Below are 22,316 nucleotides of genomic sequence, written 5' to 3'. Positions count from 1 at the left end.
AACTGATGTCACGCTGTATGGCTGTACGCTAAGAAATCGCCCGTGTGTTGTCAAATACAGTGTTAACTAAGCATTTTGATTATTTTATTGCGACCAGACATCCCTTAATTATTGCCAATCAAGGTATTACCTGTAAACGTGTGCCCTCACACCAGGTAGGGCAGGACACGATGTCGCGGTAGGAATCGGCCGCCCAGCCATGGTGAGTGACGTGTTAGCATTCATGTCAAAGCCCAAACAATCCACAGGTGTCCCAATTAGCGATGGGTAATTTTGAAGGTGTCAAATAAGTTTGGTAGGACTATATCACTTATAATTTAAAGCAGACATGTTGATGTTCTGACCTAATTTTACTAACATATAGACCTATATTTACTGTACAGTAGCGCTTTGTAAACGCAACAGGTTATGTAGACTATGTTTTCAATTTATGAAACGGACCATTCATTACGAAATAACATATACAATAGTTTCTGATTCAAATAAAACCTAACCACGCATAGACTCAATATTTAGGTCTCTGATACAAGCTATAGCTATATATAGGTAGTCTTAACTTTTGTGTCACAAATGAAACGTGTACTGTTTCGGGGCCTACACATGGGCCTCTGCTTCGCAACAACGATCATAATTATCACGAAATGAAGAAGGTTTAATGATCAATTAGCATTGAATTAAATAATATACTATCATTTTACCCATTTATAAATTAAGGTGCCATTGTTCTATGCCAGGCCGTCGTTGTTACGTATCGACCTTACATTGGATATATTTGTCGGGTATATGTTTGTGACTTGATTTGCACTTTGCCGAAATTTTTGCCGATAGTTCGAACTTACGCTTATTTTCTGAAGCATAATTTTGTATAATCCGAACAGGTTCATCAATACTTATTTAATTTTGTTCGAACTGACCAAAGGTTTACCGTATATGAGAAACCTTAACGGAATCCCTAGTGTTTTTAAACGTGCAGTGGGCCTTGACTCCTTAATTAACTAGGAAAAAATATATCCTAGCATCTTGGAATTTTCAGTTTTCTGTCAATATCTTCACTTCCATCTTTTCAGATAATTAAGTTTAACATTTATAAGTATTAAAACAAAAATAAAACAACTGCATTATTTCAATAACCACCTGGTGTAGTATTATGATGCAGGAAAATGTTTTGTCTTTTTTTTAATGTCACACATCTGGCCATGGACCCCCCACTCTCAACCTACCCGATCCTTGCCTCCCAACTCTTCTGTGTTAATATGCTGGCCATGGCATGGGCCCCCCACTCTCAACCTACCCGATCCTTGCCTCCCAACCCTTCTGTGTTAATATACTGGCCATGGGCCCCCCGACTCTTAACCTACCCGGTCCTTGCCTCCCAAATCTTCTGTGTTAATATACTGGCCATGGACCCCCCACTTTCAACCTACCCGATCCTTGCCTCCCAACTCTTCTGTGTTAATATACTGACCATGGACCCCCCACTCTCAACCTACCCGATCTTTGCCTCCCAACTCTTCTGTGTTAATATACTGGCCATGGACCCCCCACTCTCAACCTACCCGGTCCTTGCCTCCCAACTCTTCTGTGTTAATAAACAGCGTACACATACGATGGGTGTCTGAACTCTAGAGTGACAATTGCCTTGATTACAGGTGTTGTGTACTCAGTACCACAGGTGAGAATTTGATATAGGTGTGTATTGTATATAAGACTGCTCCAGTATAATTCAATATCTAATCTTCCTCACAAATAATACTAAAATTCTGTCTACACACATGATTCATGGCCTTGTAACTGTCTGTAAACAAACTGTTGCCAATCCTATACATCTCGAGCTCATTGACATTCTATACAGCCCTGTACATGTACTATAAATATATTTTGTGTGTAATATGCAGAATGTTAACATACAGCCACTAGCTAGGCTGTTACACTTGTTTACACTCAGCAATAAACTATAACGCTGACATTCGTCCGGGTATCATTACACTATTGTACTGACTATAATGGGTCAAAAGCTGTAGTCAGGTTTCATTGCCCCATGTTACATACATGTCAGCTGGTATAAATATATAAATGTTTTAAGTTTTAGACATTTTTTATATATGTGAAGGTTTGTTTGTGTTTTACGTCCTATTAACAACTTTGGTAATTTAAGGACGTGCCAGGTATAGGTGGTGGAGGAAAGCCGGAGTTCCCGCAGAATAACAACTGACCTACCGCCAGTACCTGGCTATATAGTACTGGCTATATATCAAACCCACGACCCAGCGGTGGAGGGCTAGTGGTAGCAGAATGTCCGACGCCTTAACCACTTGGCCACTGCAGCCCCTATGGTATAATTATATAAATGTATAAAGTTTAAGACATTTTTTTAAAATATTTAAATGTCTGTGGAATAAACAACAGAAGTGTGCTTATAGAATTAAGGTTAAGGGTACCAATGTACCAGTTTATATAATTAAGGTTAAGGGTACCAATGTACCAGTTTATATAATTAAGGTTAAGGGTACCAATGTACCAGTTTATATAATTAAGGTTAAGGGTACCAAATTAATGCACCAGTTTAAACTGCAAAGAAGAGTTCCACTCCGAGCCCTTGTGACTTTAATTGACTATATAAAATATCAGATGCGGCAACTAAAGGAGTTCTTGATATGAGTTATTCCCGTCAAATTAATCGTAGGATTTTTCATTTCATCTGCAATTCCTAGACAGCAACAACGATAGGGTGTTATAAGGCATTGCAATGTAAAGATCCTGTTGGATCACTTCTTTTTTCTCTCGTTTTCCTTTTTCATTCTATTTTCAAACATGCATTCAAATTTTGAAACACCATAATTCTGTAAAATGTATCACAACATGTAACCTTTACGGAATACTTCTTTTTAAAAGTGACAAATAATGACACCAGTGATAATATAAGTTTAGCTTATTTGTATCATTTACTTCATAAACATACAATGCCGTTAGTGATCACATTTACTCCCAAGGTGTCGGTCTAAAGATATCTTATTAGCTAGGGTACAGATCGATGTAATGATGACCTCTTGTTACACACTTAACGTGTGTCAGAGTGTATAAAATATCACGTTGAAATGCATGCATTTGATTAATTTAGAACTACATTGTGTTATTACTGTAAAATAAATATTTATTACATAATTGACTGATTTTCGGTAAATACACCCATATTGTATATTTTGCATATAAGTTGAAGCAATATATGTAAATGAATTGCTTAAATATTTATGTGTTTGAGAAAAGTAACAGATTTGCAATAAATATACAGTATATTCTATGTGAAGCATCACCTCTAAACAGAGATTCCCATTGAAAATTGTCAAGTAGCAAAAACTTGAGACCCATGTTATGTTCTACAATCCTAAACAGTAAGGGATATCAAAGACACCAGCTCGGTATACATACACTCATACACAAATAACCAGCCCAAAAAAACACCTCAGAATATTTGAATAAACAGCCAAAATCTGACAATCATACACCAGCAGTGAGTCATCGGTGTATATTCAAATTTACCTGTCCAGGAACCAGTTACCTGTGATGACAGGTAAGAAACGGTACTCAACTTTCCCAGACATAAACCTTAAGCACTACATATATACAACCAATATATATACGGTGTACAGCTATTACAATATAAAAAGAAAAATTCCTTTATAATATTATGCCACAGACAAATAAAGTAAAGCGTTATTTATAGCTTCACACAAAACAGAATCCATTAAACCAAGTAAAGATATTTAAGTCCTGATAATCATCAAGTCCTTATCGACTGAGGTACATAGTAGGTTTGACAGAGATAGCCAGGTGGGAAAATGTGTCCCAGAGAACATCAACTCATTCTGATGATTCACCCCTGAAATTCATAATGAACTATTCCAGCCTTTGCATTGTAAGAGTTCAAATGTGTCTTCAGGGGTGAATGAGTTAAAGGGGATGACAGGCAGGGTAAGTCGCATTATATCTCATGTTGTCCCCAAAACAACAATACAGGCAGACAATGACACTGCTGCCCCGGTACAAGATGAAAAGAAATGAATACCTCAGAAATACCTTTTTACGTGTCACCGAGACGGGTGTACACCTGGGTTTTTTTTACCATTAAACTATTAGTGGTCGTCGTCATCCTGTCTTTTATTTTCACAATGGCAAGTAATTATACTACTTTATTAAATGTCATTAGATAGCAGTAATTAGTAGCTCTGACAGTTAACATCACTGAACAGAGAGGGGCCCACTGCAGGAGTAATCTACTGACATAGACTTTTATCAGCAGAGGGTACGCTACGGAGAGTCACTTGTCACCGGAATTTTACCAGAGAGGGGGCAACTTATAAAGTGACATGATGATGGGAAATTTATTAGTGAAAAGGGTTTGCTACAGAGTGGCATCTGTGACAGACTCTTTAGGAATAGGGGTACGCTTCTCAGAGTGACTTTTGTGACAGGGATTTCATCAGGGAAATAGCAACACTACAGAGTGACCTTTATGACAAGGATTTTACTATAAAGAGGGGCATGCAACAAGGTGTCATAAACGCCGACTGAACACTGACTTCCATCAGTGAGATGAAACCTGTAAGGGCGGATTCATGTAGGCGCGAAACCGTCATCCATCCAAGGTGTCATCATTATGTTATGGGAATTTGATCAGGGAGTCTGAAAGGGGGCGATGCATCTAGTGGCAAATTTGCAGGGGATTTGATCAGTGCAACACCAGTGTTATTACTGGCGACACCATCACCATCAAACTATATGTGACCAATTCATAAAGAATTTGAAAATTTTGCAACGTTTTACAAATGTATTCACAAGACATAAGTATTGAGTTATCTTTTGTTTATGCATCTAATGAATTAAGTAATAATACTTTTATCAAAATAAAGAGCCATTGCACAAGAAAACACAGTTACCCAGTTTCGGTTCGGATAAGCACACATAGTTATCCGAGTGGCATTTTTTCTAACCGTTGCAGCCCTAGCCATGAGAAAAACAATACACATCAAAGTGGATTCCAGGATATCTGAGACTGCTCTGTCAATCGATGCAAACTAATGTTAACACGGGACCAATGTTGATCTGCCCGGATCTTTGATACTGTAAGCTAAATACACAAGTTAACACATCTGTCACTGGCTCATGATCATCAATAATGTAACGAGACAGTGCTTAAATATCACCGTAAAAACCTGCCAGTACACAATTTTCCAATTCATTGATTTTTTATGCAGGAATATTAACCATGACAGAAAATGAAACCCATTACTTCGTATTTATATATATATATGTGAACTTTTTTGCAAGTACTTTTATGCCATCGCATTAGAATACAGCAATTAGGAGGAATCTGGAGCAAGAGATGAATTTCTGATGGTAAAAGTCAGAATTTCAATTTTGCACTACTGTCATGCACATACTGTTTCAATAAAGGTTGTTGTGATCAATATTTTGGTTGACTTTTCACTCTACAACCAAATGGAAGCAAGAACAGCTAAAACCATTTCTACAGAAAAAAATGAATGTTTCATTGATATTGCATTTCACACTTAGACATCAACATTACAACATGTATGTAAACCTGCTCCAGGCACTGAATCAATGGAAATATTCTCCCAGAATTTTTATCTTTACAACATTTCTGAGCCCTAATGGGAATCTAAATATATATACTAGTGTACAGCCCTCAAGCATTACGAGCTGAAGCCGAAGCCATAAAATGTGTTTGTGATCACCAAACCTCACTTCCTGTTCCAAACATTACATTACATAATCTTCTTACGCTTTACACAGATTTTGCTACAAACATTTGATGACCAGCAGACTTTAAGAAATTCTATATATACCGTCTTTACCCCCCCCCCCCCAAAAAAAATATTTTTCCACAACATTATGCAATCAGGCAGACATCATCCATGTTACATGTATATAAATAGCAGGATTTTGTTTTGCATTTATAAAACCTCATACCACCTTTAACCAAAAAAGTCTCCAGGAGGTATATAACCATATTATTCAACACCTATCTTAGTATCTTTAGGGACGGGGTTCAGGGAATACGGATCAGCTGGACAAAAGTTGAAAAATAAACATATTTTACAACGGACAAGGATCTGGTGAATACATATGAACACAATCTGACCTGATTTGCGTGTCAGAGTTCAATATAGATTTACAAAAACTAATTACCAGACATTTCATTTCTGTCTACAAACTTAAACTGGTAAGAAAAAAAAAGTAAAAAATTTGAAACCGACATACCATTAGCTGAAAAATGCACTCTAAGTCATCTCAGATGATCACTTGAATTTTAAGACACTCCATTCAATGTTTTACTGAGCTATTACATCCTGTGGCTGCTCTCAAACACAACTGTGTGGCAGCTGATGTGCACACTTATACAGTCAACAGGCATTTCACACGTTGTCAAGTGAGAGAGGAACTTAAACATTTTGAAGACTTCCTTAGTCTTTATCATTATGATGTTTTCATTTCAGAAATTTAATACACAGAGCTTCCTTTTCAACTTAAATGTAAGACTGTTGCTGTCTGTGTAAAAGATGATTGGAACATTCGTTCAAGATCGGCATTTCTTGGCAAGGCCTATTAGCGCTGCACATTTGAAAATGATGGTAGCCATGTAGATTTACCACCTAACATGATTTGTGTGTGGTCATACAAAGCTGCCAGCTACAGCCAGACAGACTCCTGGGAGACATTACAGCATTATAGCTGGAGAGATATCCTATCTTCTGGTCAGTGATTACAATAACTATGTTACTGGTGGTGTGACGTTAGGGGAATTAGGATCAGGAACTAAGATGATTGCCGACAGAGATATACTAAACTGTTATTAGGATAAACCTGTATATCGTCAGTGATTGTGATTACAGAATCAATCATAGGATCTTTTAATTTTGGTATGGTAGATTTTCACAAAGCCTTAATTAGTATTGACTCATAATTATCATGACTGACATCTGAACAAAATTTCATAATAAAATATATTTACTTCAAACAGCAAATATTTGTATGATACATACTATGTATGATAATTCTCATAATTTGCCAAATTCGAAACACTGGGTACATTAGTTCAATTTTTTAAATTCATACTTCGATCTTCAAGATTATAAAATATTTGAATAGTATGCTTAACTAGTCTAGTTTAATATAAATTTATAACCTTTTAGTATAGATACCCTTTGATTGTAGAAAACAATGAGGTCATAGTTCACAGGCATTCAGGTCAAGTTTTCCCTTGCTATCACATGTTATGGTAGGCTATGGAGGGGGCTCAGGTATAATGCTCCAAAAACCGGTAGCTGGTCATGGACAGGTGGCACAAGACAGGAAGCTGTTCAACAATAGCCAGTGGTCACTACTACTGTACTGTATATCACAGCTAACTTCCTTGACCACCTGCTGGCAGCCCAGCAGGGTATCACACCTGACCCACCCTCCCAGCAGAGATCTGAAATCACACCTTTCAGTCTGTCAACATCTAACAGCCTTATAGGATTCTGTCAACAACATATCAGGGTTAAAACAAATTAAGGCATATCAAAGCCTGTAAATAATTGTTTCTCACAGTTGTTCTCAACTTCAAAAAAAAAAAAAATGTTTTTAGACATTCTTGTTATATAAAGCAATTATTTGAAATTAAGAAATGTAAGTGTTCTATAAAATAACATTCTCTCATTTTTATTTTAGATTTGAGTTTCCTTGATTAAGTTTTTTAAGTAAAATATTAGAATTTCATTGCAAATTAGCCAAAATATAAATATACTGGAGAGGAAAGTCTGGAATGTTGAATAATAACATGATAGACATCAACTGAAAAATCCAGGAGAAAAATTGTCATTCAGTCAGGTGCCTCATGATAGGCATACTGTGTAATGGCATAGTTTTGAATAGACTGGCAAACTTGTGACATCTGGGTCAAATTATTGTTTACATATATTATACTGATTTAGTTGGTTTGACACACTGGTTTTATTGAAGAATAGCATTGATTTTGTATTATCAGTAAATGATGGCATGCCACTATGACTTTGTATGCATGTTCAGGGCTTTTTGTTGCAATCCAGAACAAATAGTTGTAAAATATTGCAGGTTCTTTCAGTTCCGATTTTGAAACAGACTCTGGAGTTATATTATAAATAACATGTTACACAGTGCTATATATAATACAGTTTTGCTTCCACTCCACAACCTGTCATCAGTGAAATAATGCCCAATGCAACACAATCGTAATAATGTTAACTCTTTCGTTACATCTCCCGGTTTTTTCTCTCTCACACTCTCCTATATTACAACTGTCCCCGTCATGTGTAATGGTACCCCACCCCCTTTCCCCTCTGGGAGGGACCGGTGTGTGTATTGGAAGCCAGCAGCAATGAACTGTTGATACTGTAATGGATTGTGGCAGACAGGAAATGAGCCCACGTGTCTATTCGTAACATATTGAAAGCTATCCACATTTCCCAAACAACTATCACATTCACATTCCCATCGTGACTCCGTTTACAGGGTGCGAGATATCCTACTCCCTGACGCCGCCATGATTTTACCAATCAAATATGGCCGACATAGCACAGGTGAAAATCGTAAACAAAGCTGTAGAAATCCAGGTCAAGCAACACCTTTGCAAATTCCCACATTTTCACAAACTAGAAGAGCACATGATGAAAACCCACACAACAAAGACAAGCTGGTTCCGTGTCTTACTTTCTGTTAGATGTTTAAGATGACTGAAGGTTTAAAAACTCCGGTCCAATAATCCTGCATATTGGTCGTCGCCACAAACTTGTCCAACGCCGTTTGACAAGTTGAATTGCGGGTTTGAACCACTTGTAATCCAGTATTTGAATTTAAGCAACAATATTGAAATTGTCCATGTGTTTCTCAAGCACTTACCTACTTCCGCATGGTGCTGATTAAACAGGTTAATTGCCGTCCGTTGACTTCAAACAATGACCAATAAAGCGATACCTACACAAGCCGCTGGAGGCCCATTGAAATGTCGATCAAGGTATTTTCATTGGCTGTTCCAATTACATTCCGTACTCCTGCGTTTAAATTTTCGATTATTCTCTATAAGTAATGCTAATTAGAATCTTCACTTGATTAACAAACGGTGATGGCATTCAGACATTATAAGTTAAGTTTGTAAATTGGTTCTATTCAATAAATAGGGATTTTTGAAACAAAAGGTAAATTTTCAAAATGTCAATCAATGGAAGGTAGATAACTCGTACTACCAACAAAAAGTGCTCTTCAGCAAATGACCAGAAGCACATATCTATAAATTTACATTTTGCATAATTTTCAATAGGTTTTTTTGACTTGTACCACGAACTTAGATAATCTAATTCCGTGCTTGTACGTTTATTTTTTGTAAATTCTAATTACACATTCTTTGCTGGGAACATTCCATTTAGTTTTAATTAATGAGCCAATTAAGTCTTTAAAAGGGGCTGGTCGGGAAAAAAATACAAAATAAATGGGTCTAAATGCGTTCTTTGACCTTCCAAAAGTTATACAACGGCAATATGATGGTCGAGATCTGCTAGAAATGTCCAGTTTTGACCACTGAAATCTCGGGGAAGCCCCGCGTAAATTTAGCGCAGATCTATTTATATATGTCACGTGGTTGTTTCGAAAGTGAAGCAGTGAAGATAACAACAATAGCACGCAGTCATGTGCCATGTCGGACTCAACAGCAATACTATACGTAAATAATTGTTTTCAAAGGTCATGTATGATGCAAGTGTAGTATTCCTACCTATATGTTGTTGTTATATATAACGGTATTGATACCTCGTGCCTGTCATGACTTTTACATGCATCTTTTTCTTTCGCCGCGATGTTTACATTTAACCTTGTTAATCACTAATCTGGGTCAATTGAGAGTTTTAGACTGTCAGGTGACGATTTAGGATTTCTTTAATATAATTATAATTTTTACTCTTAGGGAGTGAATTTCAGCAAAATTTGAATCGGTATATATCATAAGAAGGTATTTTAAACATGTGTATGCCATTTTAGCAAATATGACATTTTTTCCCCGATCAGCCCTTTAAGGTAAATGGTTACCACTGTATCAGCTTTTCTTATAATAACGAAGTAACGAACGAGAGTTCCGCTCATCAGAGTAACGTTAGCGCAAAAAAAATGAAAAAAAGGTAGAGTACCATGGAATCCAATGAGGAGAAGTAATGTTAAAGACTTATGGTATAAAAGTATATTTGATGAAAAATATTAGAGTTTAGGAGGCACGGTAGTCAGTCTAGTGGGAGGACGACGGGCTCGTGACCGAAGGGTGGCGGGTTCAAGTCACGGCACGGCACTGTGTACTGAGTATCTTTGAGGAAGATACTTTACTCCGCTTGTTCCAGTCTACTCAGCTGTAAATTAATACGTGTTGGGTAGTGCTAGAATTGTAGAATGCTAGCTGTGAGCGCCGAAATGGCAGCACCGGCTGTATGCTCCCCAGGGAGCTGAGAAAGATATTGACTGGTTGCAAATGTTAACCGCTTTGAGACGACCTACGAACTAGGTTGTGATAAAACGGTATATAAAGGACCTTGGATTATCATTATAATAATTTTGTTGTATTTCTGTAGTGTCTGGGTTAATTGATTGATTGATTGATTGAAGTCACGTATTCGCAACAGCTGTGGCCCTAAAATGACTTCTTTTTAAAGATTTATTTATAATCAATGTGAATCCAGATAAATCGTTTTTTCTCCTCAAAACAACACAGAAACATTGATTTTAGTATGCTTCTTTAATATATATGTAAAGAGTTGGATTTCGGGATGGAAGGTCAAATCTAAATCAATTCGTCCTACCCAGGGATGTATAAAGTAGTAGATTTCTATAGAGTCTCTGTCCTAAGACGTGATATGTATATCATTTGATCAACAATAACAATGAGTATTTTCTAAGAATAGAACAAAGAATATATCTCTGTGCCACAGACTGAGTGTAAAAGAATGTCGAACGCTTTAAAGGTGTATATATATTAAAATTAAAAGGAAATATAAAGGCGTAAGGAAGAAATCGAAAGCCGATTTTGTCAATTTTTACTGAGTCATAACAGGAACATATGAAGCCATATATATGTTGTATATATACATCTCTGGATATACTCAACTGCAAAATTCACTCTTAATATTAAACTAACCGGATATCTGTGACATTTGCTTCACTTAAAAGGATAGTTAAACCCGAGTATACTCATTGTTTTGATATTTATTTATTTGATATGTTACAATAAAACTTAAAAATAAATACAGCAACATGTATGAACAAAAACATCTCATTTCATCAAACTGAACCCATGATAAACTAACTGTTTATATACACGACAGAAATAAAATACATGACATTTTCCCGTTGTTAAGGCAGGAGGGAACAGGTATCTGGTTGTGTGATGCGATAGGCATGCCCATGTTTTTACCTGAACATATTTGTCGAGGTGTTTACAGAGCTCAGCGAGAATAGTATTTCTGATCAAACAAAGCACTTTTTGATATCACCCTGTTAAACAGTTTTAAGTAATTTAAAAGCATGTTTTTGAATGGAAGAAATCAATGTTTTACACTATAAAGCTCCAAGTTCAAGATACATTTAAAAAAAAACCTCCAAAATAAATTCACCTATCGGACATACTGACAAATTTTACATTTCAGTAACATGAATCATGATATTGAAGATAACATTTAAATAATTATGAATTGAGAATCTTTGTGAGAAAATTTGCTGCCCTTTCAACAATAGTGCCGATAGCTTTCAAATCATAAACACATAGTCAGTTAACGATGAAAATATTGATAACAAATCATAAATCATACGGTTCAGTTTGGGGTGGGGGGTGGAGGGGGGGCAATATGGAGGTCGATGTATACTTTAAAATCTTCAGTAAGTGAATAATGGCAACAAACTAGGTAATTTTGAGGCCACTTGGTAGTGCGTCGGCCTGTTGATCGAAGGTCGGAGAATCGGACCCCGCAGTCATTGATTCAGCGAGATATCGGGTTGTGACCTTGATTAAGAATAAGTGGCATACCAAATCACCTTTAAAAAAGTATATATATGATTATAGCTGACCTGTGTTGAAAAAGACAGTACTCAAAGGTGCTCTTCGCATCTTTGGAAGGGTGGGGGTAGCGGAGGAAATTTCCCCTTGGTGTAAGAGGGTGGGGGAGAAGCCTCCCTATAGTTTTTGTTTTTTTTAAATATGCTATTCTATTTTTAACTGTTACTGTAACTAGCGTCCCCCAAAAATTTCCATTAAGTCGCAAATGATGTGTCAGACTCACAAAAGATGGCGCTGGAATACTTAATAAAACTCATCTTATGAACGTAAAAATGTAAACCAATCAGAAGGCTTGGCGGCCATATTTGTTTTCCGATTCAATCAAAAAAATTGACGCTTCGAATGTCGATCTATGCTAGTGAGAATTCCTCTGAAGTTTCCCGAACATCAGACTAGCAGTCTTGAGCTCGAGAGAAACCGCGGAAAACTCAGGATGAATATGAAACGCGAACGAAACAGTATCCCGTACACTAATATCTTGTCTAGGGGAGATAATTAAACTAACAGAAGAACCTACATCAATAATAGCTGGCTTCACTTGACGTTGGACCACTCCTTAAAAATTGTTTTTATAAAAGTACCTTTTTTTTTTTTAAAGATTTGTCTTCAAGCCTTCACCCGTTTACAGACGTAAGAAATTTAGCTCCCAGACAAAGTTGTTGAAGTTCCTTTAGTATTTTATTTCATTTTAAATTACATATTGGTTAATGGATAACCATACGATGTCTTTGACCTTACCACCATGAAACACACAATCATACGAGTTTTCTCATACTTTACAAATACATATTTACGAATTTTGATAAATGAAAATGAAATGAAATAGCTAAACGGTTGATTTTTTTTATAAATAGTAACAGCAAGTGACCTTGACCTCCATCTTGGTACCCTGAAATACAAATCAATTTGAGGAATTCTAATACTTGGCTTAAATGCCATAATTATCCGAAAATAAAAACATAATTAAGGAAACCTCCCCCGAGTACACAATTCAGGAAACCTCCCCTGAGTACATAATTAAGGAAACCTCCCATGAGTACAGCATCGTTTATGCTTATTTTTAACGTATGCTAAAGAAAAGAAGCATCATGTATGCAACACTATGAATAATATTGCATATATTTTGGTACTTTCAGAAACGTATACTTACTTATCGCAAATCAACACAAGTCTCCCCGCGTGACGTTAAAGATTATAAATGTGATACTACCTTGTTATGGCCAAACCAACAGCACCTCCATCGTGTGATAATTAACGAAATTGTTTCTGCATATTTTTTTTTCATTTATATAGTTATATATATATATATCGACCTGTCACAGGTTTTTGTTAAGTAATTGCATAAACCTATCAAACTTGTAGATGAGTACGTTATAATACATGTATTACAATGCTGAATCTGAATTTGATGTGAAAAGATGATAATTTATTCTCAATTTGTTTTTTAAGAAATGAAGACATAAAAACTATAAATAGTAACGATGACCTTGACCTTGATATTGCCACCCTGAAACACAAGCGGATACGAGGTTTTCTCATACTTTACCAAGACACGAATTTTAATCTTTTCAGAAATGAAATCGCTAAAGCGATGACAAATATTCTATAAATATTAACGGTGACCTTGACCCCCATCTTGGTACCCTGAACAAAAGGTCGTTCGAGGAATTCTCAAACTTGGCAGGCATATGAAGATTTATTGAATCCGAACAAGAATGAAATCGCTAGAGAGATGACAATAAATAAATAATAAGAATCAAAATATTCGTGATAATATATCTATAGTAACAGCGACCTTGAACCTGTCACCCTGAAAAAACGAAGTTCTTCGAGATATTTTAATTGTTACTTGACCAATATATGAAATTTCAGTGATCAAGATCCTTTCAGAAATGAAGCTGCTAGAGTGATTACAAAATGTGATCATACCTACGAATGGAGCACTATATCCCCTCCTCGACTTCGTCGCGAGGGGATACACAGATTAAAGATTAGTACATCGTAACATAACCGTCACAAAACAGTGTGTGTTAGGAACGACAACTCTGTAAGGAGTAACTAGTAAAGAGACTTGTAGCAAGGGCGACTACTCTGTTGTTACTGTAGCATATTGTCTCCGTTTTTGTTATTATAAGAAACTGGTCGAACAGTATAACACTAGCTGACAAGGTTATTTTCGTGTTGAAAACATACAGTAACGTTCGGCACTCTAGATCCTCTTTGTGTTGAGTGTACAAGTTTTACAAAATGTGTGTATAGGTAAAATTGTTGTAGGGAAACAGGATTCTTTGTTTCTCCGAGAGCTATCACAATTCACGAGGGTGAAGTGTGTGGCTCGATACAAGTTTCTTTTAGACCCAATATTTTTCCGTATTAGGTCACTAACAAACTGTGTAACGAATTTATCCCGTCGAAGGCCCTTTGGATAAAAAAAACTGCAAAATAATACAAAATTCAACATTTATTCCAACAATAACAATTTTAACTTTCACCCGCTTTGTTAACATTTCATCGGCTGTCGTCTGCACAAACCGCTTGGTCGCCATCTTGTTACAAGTTGGCTCTTATGTGAGATTCTACTGACCTAATATGAAAATATACTGGATATCATGTGACGTCGTTTTAACCAATAGGACTACAGGATTTTTGCCTGAGGCGGGATAATAAAAATGATCAGGTAGAAGCGCCATTGTTGTCGTCTGCTTCAGTCATTTTTTAAAGAGAGGCTTCAACTAAGGAAAATACGATTAGGGGAACTCAAACGTATGAGAACGACATCATGTGATCAAACATGATCCAATCAGAAATGCTGTTATAAAGATGAGGTAGAATAATATGTTTATGAAGGATTATAATACGGTCATGTCATGTACCTCGTCGTTCAGTGTTGAAATTGAAAATGCGCCATAATCGCCACCACCTGTTCAAAATCCGTGTCGTTTTTAGTGTGTAAAACATATTTGCATTTCTCAATTCAAAGGCTTATGAAAATATCCGAATAAGACTGAAGACAAAATGCTCTTGCATGCCTTTACTTGGAGCTTAACTTCATTTCTATTCAAGATGGGTAACTCGGTTGTGACACCACAGTCTGTCCAACCCCAAGTAGTGCTGTAGATGTTAAATACAATTTTACAATCCACTTTCCTCAGGAGATGTTTGAATTTGACCATTGACAGTTTAGCCTGTATTATTCGGTTATTCACTTTCGCTTCTCGCACCCCGGAACATATGTATGTCATAGCAAAATCGAAGGCACGCGGCTAACTATTTGGTTGGTAAAATAACCTGACCAATGGCTAGGCTGATATCCTGTCCACTTGATGTTTACAGAGGAGCGACACCCGACTTCAAAGCCAGTCCATGTTACCGTTAGCGACAGACAGATTCTTTTGATAAACGTCAAAGGATCAAACTAGTCTTCTTGTCTCATCCACAAGGTGGTGCAAACTGAGCCTTCGAGTTTGTTATGACAAATTCCAGGGGTGCAGAGAGAGCAAAAGTAACCAATGGAGTATCGAGGATGCAGGATTTATAACATTGGCATGTCATTATTTCTTTTTACGTGAATTGATGTCTTTCATACACATGTATGTACTGTAAAGTGGGTTATATTTTAAGGCTATAGCTGGCGGCAAAATATATACATAAGCGAACTACCTCTGTCATCAAGAATCAGAGCTATATCTCTCCTTAGTGTATAAGGAACGAATCAAGAATCAGTTCAAAGCCATATCTGTCTTGATTGAAGAAGGAAAGATATTTTTCACCATACTTTCACAAAGGATGACAACGTACTTGACTTTCAATGAATACATTGATTATTGTGTACAGACATGCGATCACAAGATCCCCTGATGCATTGAATGCAACAGCACAATCTTTGTGAAATCCATCATTTATCCGCAAATTTAAACGTAGAAATGTGCATCTTTTCATTAAAACCATTAATAGATTCTGATTGATAAAACTGCGGCTTAACGTTTATATGTACGAACAATAACACACCTACAGCAATACCACACCTACATCAATACCACACCATACCACACCTACAGCAATACCACACCTACAACAATAACACACCTACAGCAATAACACACATACATTAATAACACACCTACAGCAATACCACACCTACAGCAATAACACACCTAAAACAATAACACACCTACAACAAAACCACGCCAACAACAATAACACCCCTACAGCAATACCACACCTACATCAATACCACACTACATCAACACCACACTACATCAATACCACACTACATCAACACCACACTACATCAATACCACACTACATCAATCCCACACTACATCAATACCACACTACATCAATCCCACACTACATCAATACCACACTACATCAATACCACACCTACATCAATACCACACAATCCCCCACCTACAGCAATCCCACACCTACAACAATAACACACCTACATCAATAACACACCTATTGCTACATTTATGGCAATAGAATATGTGTATAATACAGTTTATTGAGGTCAACCTTATCCTCAACCTCGATATCCAGGGGTTACGCTCACTTTCGCTCTCTGCACCCCTGGAATGAGTCATAGCAAAATTGAAGGCACGAAGATAGCCGTTTGATTGGTCTCGGGTAAAAAAAACCTGACCAATCGCTAGGCTGATATATGTCCTTTGAAGATTACAAAGGAGAGACGCCCGACTTCAAAGCCTGTCAATTTTTACCATTACGCGACCTTAAGATTCTTTTGATGTACATCAAAGGATCGAACTAGTCTTCTTGCCTCATCAACAAGGTGGCGCACACCGAGCCTTCATGCAGTTTTGTTATGACATATTCCAGGGGTGTAGAGAGTGAATGTGAGCGTAACCCCTGGATATCGAGGATCCTTATCCTAAACCTAATACAAATTGATAACTGCCATGCATTTATAAAATCCACGCACTCCTTTCTCCTTCAAAAATGTTGACCTCAATCGTGTAGGTTCGTACGAAACATATTTTGAAATTAAAACCTATACGTTTCCATTATTATTAAATCATTAAGAAAGTCTTCATTAAATAAAAAAACACACAACACTTTTCAGAAAATTGTGTTCTTTTAAATATAAGCTTTATTTATTTTACAATAAGTATGCAACAAGTTATTTCAATTGAATTAATCGCTTTTGTTGGCCTTTGATGTAAGCGCGTTGATCAGTGAGAGGAAACCGGAGTATCGGGAAAAACCCCACGTGTTCTTTCATTTCAATTAACATTTCAAATTAAAAACCACTGTTCTATAGAAAGTCTGTTTGACTGATTTCACCCTGTTCAACATCCGGATCTATGAGTGTCACAGCCTCTGTACCACAAACCGTCAATCTTCTCGTAAGTCATTTGTTCACAGGCTGGATCAACAGGCCAACAGACAGTTTGACGCTTCAAACCCGTGTACCCGGCGGGGACAGCCCCGTATACTGAAAAGTATGACGGAAAAAACACAATCAGAAAACGACCATACCGAAGTGTTAACAAAACCATAATTCGCACCTAAAAATCCAAGAAACTAGGGCAACATATGAACAAAGGAAAGGAGACCCATGAAAAAGTACAAGTCAATTTAGACCAGGTGTTCCGGAAGGGTGAGCGTCTTCTGCTTCATAGATGACACCCGCCATGTAAATCTAAGTCGAATCCAAGTAATGTCAATACATTCTCTTCAATTGACATATATTTTCCAAAATCGTTTCTATATGTGCCTGTTGGTCGGTGTGGAATCCATTTATAGACCTTCAACATTGCCCTATACACCATTGTGAAAATAATTGAAACATGTCATATACTTAAACGTTTAAATACGAACCCGTTTGTCCAGAAGGACAACACACTGCCCACCTGTCGACCTGATGAGTAAAGCAGGAGTACCCATTTGGACATGACGTTGAGGAGTAGCCTCCACACGACACTTGCTCTCCATTCTCGTTAGTAAAGGGGGATCCATCGGTGCAGCAAGCCGTGTCACTTCTGGTGGAACATGGTTCTGAAAATATTTACAACTTTCAGAACTGATATATTTACATTTGCACTGCATCCTTCCATTGCCATGCATTGAGCAGGCAAATGTTGTTGGGAGACTATAACAACGTTTGCCATTGTAACGTCATCAATTTCATAGTTGTCAGGACTTAATTTGCTGTTCAAAGAACTGTTCGAAATAACTAAATAAAACGTAACCCCTCAATCAAAATGTAAATAAAAATAATGAATATTTTAGCAAATATTGTTATGGTCCTATAACACACATTTCTATTACTGACAAACTTACATCGGGCTTTATTAAGTTTGTCATTAATAACCATGTGTGTTATTGGACCATAACAACATTTGCTTAAACATTCATTGCTTAAGTGTATTCAAGGTCATGGTGCATTTGTTCTGGACTTTATATATAAGATCATATTGTTGTATTATAAATAAGCACTGGGATTCAATATTTTTTAATTTGTTTTGATGCTTTATATGAATTTGTTTGCTAATGTCCATGCGTTTTTTCTCGGGTTTTTTGGGGAGATAATATTTTTAATCTTATATTTCCAGACAGACAATCATTAATGCATTCGTGGAATATATTCCGTCTTTGCGTATTGCAGAGTTATCTTCTCCTGGGAGCAGGTATTGATTGTTCCGTCATTGGTTTGTGCGAGAAAATTACGTCGTTTTATCAAAAATTGATGACGTTATTCTCACAAACAAGTGACGTAACAATCAATCCCTGCTCCCAAGAGAAGATAACTCTGCAATACGCAAAGACGGAATAAGGCCTCATAGACTGGCCACCGTCTCTAGAATATTGAATTATTAAGAAAAAAGTTTAACTCAAAAAATGTTGATCACTTGGATGTCTGATTCTAGAGTTCCAAACTAGGGGGAGATAAATTAGTAGTAAAATGCAGCTGAGAAATTCTTCATAAAAACTTGGGGCAGGTAGCCAGTCTAAGGGCCTCAGAGCACAATAAATAAAAATAATATTATAGATTTATGGAATGTTTCAAGTTGCTAGGTGTTTAGATATGTACTAATTTTCATTCGTTGCATGTACTAGTTCTCTCCATCTGAAATTCAGTAACTTTCAGGTCAGAGGTAGAAAAATCAAACAAAGACATGAAAATGCATATTCTACAGATGACATATACATTTGATAATCGCTTTTATGTGCTTTTGGTCGATGTCGAATATATTTACAACCGTTTAAACAAAAAAAATAGTACTACAAAGGGTAGAACATCTCTAAAACTTATTAGCGTGTCCATTTTGAGAAACTTGCCATGAAAACGCCGTGCCAACATTCCATTTGTCAAGATGAGTACACTCTGTCCACTTTTTAGAAAGTATAACCATGCCAATCTGTCGGGAACACAACGAGTTACTTTTCTATGACAATTAATTTCCCACTTACATGGGAAGATAACACTAGGAACTCTTGTCCAGAAGAAAAGACATTGCCCACCAGTCAGGTAGGGCAATACGCTTTCATTAGTTAATTATTTAATCATTTCAATCTCCTCACAACCTTTTCAAGATTTCACATTCATTCATAAGATCAAACAAACGTTGTGCAGCGTTTATCTGCAAGCCTTGTTTTCGTGGTAGGTTTGGAAACAACACACAGCACAGAAAACGACTTTAGTGATAGGATTGGAAACAACACACTACAGAAAACGACTTAATTGGTAGGTTATAAACAACAAATTGTACAGAAAACGACTTAAGTGGTAGGTTATAAACAACACACTGTACAGAAAATGACTTTAGTGGTAGGTTTGGGAACAACACACTGTACAGAAAATGACTTTAGTGATAGGTTATAAACAACACACTGTACAGAAAACGACTTAAGTGGTAGGTTTGGGAACAACAAACTACAGAAAACTACTTAAGTGGTAGGTTATAAACAACACACTTGACAGAAAACGACTTAAGTGGTAGGTTATAAACAACACACTGTACAGAAAATGACTTTAGTGATAGGTTTGGGAACAACACACTACGGAAAACGACTTTAGTGATAGGTTTTAAACAACACACTGTACAGAAAATGACTTTAGTGATAGGTTATAAACAACACACTTGACAGAAAACGACTTAAGTGGTAGGTCATAAACAACACACTTGACAGAAAACGACTTAAGGGGTAGGTTATAAACAACACAATGTACAGAAAACGACTTTAGGGATAGGTTATAAACAACACACTGTACAGAAAACGACTTTAGTGGTAGGTTTGGGAACAACACACTGTACTAAAAACGACTTTAGTAGTTGGTTTGGGAACAACACACTACAGAAAACGACTTTAGTGATAGGTTATAAACAACACACTGTACAGAAAATGACTTTAGTGATAGGTTTGGGAACAACACACTACAGAAAACGACTTTAGTGATAGGTTATAAACAACACACTGTACAGAAAACGACTTAAGTGGTAGGTTATAAACAACACACTGTACAGAAAACGACTTTAGTGGTAGGTTTGGGAACAACACACTGTACAGAAAACGACTTAAGTGGTAGGTGTGAAAACAACACACTGTACAGAAAACGACTTTAGTAGTTGGTTATAAACAACACTCTTGACAGAAAACGACTTAAGTGGTAGGTTATAAACAACACACTGTACAGAAAACGACTTTAGTAGTAGGTTTGGATACAAAACTCTGTACAGAAAACGACTTTAGTAGTTGGTTATAAACAACACTCTTGACAGAAAACGACTTAAGTGGTAGGCTATAAACAACACACTGTACAGAAAATGACTTCAGTGGTAGGTTATCAACAACACACTGTACAGAAAATGACTTTAGTGGTAGGTTATAAACAACACACTGTACAGAAAACTACTTTAGTGGTAAGTAATGAACAACACAATGTACAGAAAACGACTTCAGTGGTAGGTTATAAACAACACACTGTACAGAAAACGACTTGTAGATTTTCAAATATAATTTTATATTGTAACATTAAAGAGTACCTGGTGTTACTATCTTGGCAGAACAACATACTGCCCACAAGTCCACCGCGTTTGTGGAGCAGGAGTAGCCCTTTGGGCATCTCCTTGAATTGGGTCCACGGCCACAAAACAACTGCTCTCCGTTCCCGTCAGTATAGGGCGATCCATGGATGCAGCACGCTGTTTTACTTGTTGGGGAACATGGTTCTGGAAAAAAAAATCACCCGAAGCTATTATTCTTCATTTTGTTTTGTATAATATAGAGTTATATTTACGAGTTCATACTCTGTAATTGGAACTTTAAGGAGTTTTCGATAGATAGAATTTTTGTTAATTCTGATGCGATATTTAAATTGCCTAAACGTCAGAGTGTTTTTTTGTTTTGCTTGTGAGATAATATGACTTATTTTGATAACATTTGTTCAATTTTGTTTTCATTGAACTCGTTTTATATATAGATACAGAAAAGGACTTAAGTGATAGGTTTTACACATAACACTATAGAGACAACGACTTAAGTGGTAAGTTTGGAAACAACACACTTGGCAGTAAACGACTGAAGTGGTAGGTTTAGAAACACACAATGACGAAAACGAATTCAGTGGTAAGTTTGGAAACAAAACTCAGTACAGAAAACGAACTTGGTGGTAGGTTTGGAAACAAAACTCAGTACAGAAAACGAATTTAGTGGTAGGTTTGGAAACAAAACACTGTACAGAAAACGACTTAAGTGGTAGGTTTTGGAACAACACACTGTACAGAAATCGACGAAAGTGGTAGGTTTGGATACAAAACTCTGTACAGTAAACGACTTTAGTAGTTGGTTATAAACAACACTCTTGACAGAAAACGACTTAAGTGGTAGGCTATAAACAACACACTGTACAGAAAATGACTTCCGTGGTAGGTTATCAACAACACACTGTACAGAAAATGACTTCATTGGTAGGTTATAAACAACACACTGTACAGAAAATGACTTCAGTGGTAGGTTATAAACAACACACTGTACAGAAAACTACTTTAGTGGTAGGTTATAAACAACACAATGTACAGAAAACGACTTTAGTGGTAGGTTATAAACAACACACTGTACAGAAAACGACTTTAGTGGTAGGTTTGGGAACAACACACTGTACAGAAAACGACTTTAGTGGTAGGTTATAAACAACACACTGTACAGAAAACTACTTTAGTGGTAGGTT

At 36.7% G+C, this 22,316-nt stretch overlaps 2 protein-coding genes across 7 annotated transcripts in view; both read right to left on the bottom strand.

Moving 5' to 3' along the window:
• LOC110445452 (catenin delta-1-like) overlaps positions 1–9,059 on the bottom strand; it is a 76,524-nt gene extending 67,465 nt beyond the window's left edge. For 5 of the 6 annotated variants that reach the window (XM_021490091.1, XM_021490094.1, XM_021490099.1 and 2 more), the window contains exon 1: positions 8,938–9,059. The gene's annotated coding sequence lies outside the window, so the exon portion shown is untranslated. Of the gene's footprint in view, positions 1–6,279; positions 6,380–8,937 lie in introns of those variants that run through there. The other variant, XM_021490092.1, reaches the window with a different exon arrangement.
• Positions 9,060–17,206: 8,147 nt separating this feature from the next.
• Positions 17,207–22,316, bottom strand: part of LOC110445433 (uncharacterized protein K04H4.2-like) — a 6,835-nt gene continuing 1,725 nt past the window's right edge. The window contains exons 3-4 of the mRNA XM_021490068.1: positions 17,966–18,142; positions 17,207–17,579 (exon numbers count right to left, since the gene is read on the bottom strand). Of these exons, the coding sequence (XP_021345743.1) occupies positions 17,434–17,579; positions 17,966–18,142 (323 nt within the window). The 3' untranslated portion in view covers positions 17,207–17,433. The remainder of the gene's footprint in view (positions 17,580–17,965; positions 18,143–22,316) is intronic.

This window comes from Mizuhopecten yessoensis, unplaced genomic scaffold, assembly GCF_002113885.1.
Source record: "Mizuhopecten yessoensis strain PY_sf001 unplaced genomic scaffold, ASM211388v2 scaffold2307, whole genome shotgun sequence".
Taxonomy (NCBI): domain Eukaryota; kingdom Metazoa; phylum Mollusca; class Bivalvia; order Pectinida; family Pectinidae; genus Mizuhopecten; species Mizuhopecten yessoensis.
Note: the sequence above shows the minus strand (reverse complement) of the source record. Positions and strands in the feature narration are given on the sequence as shown.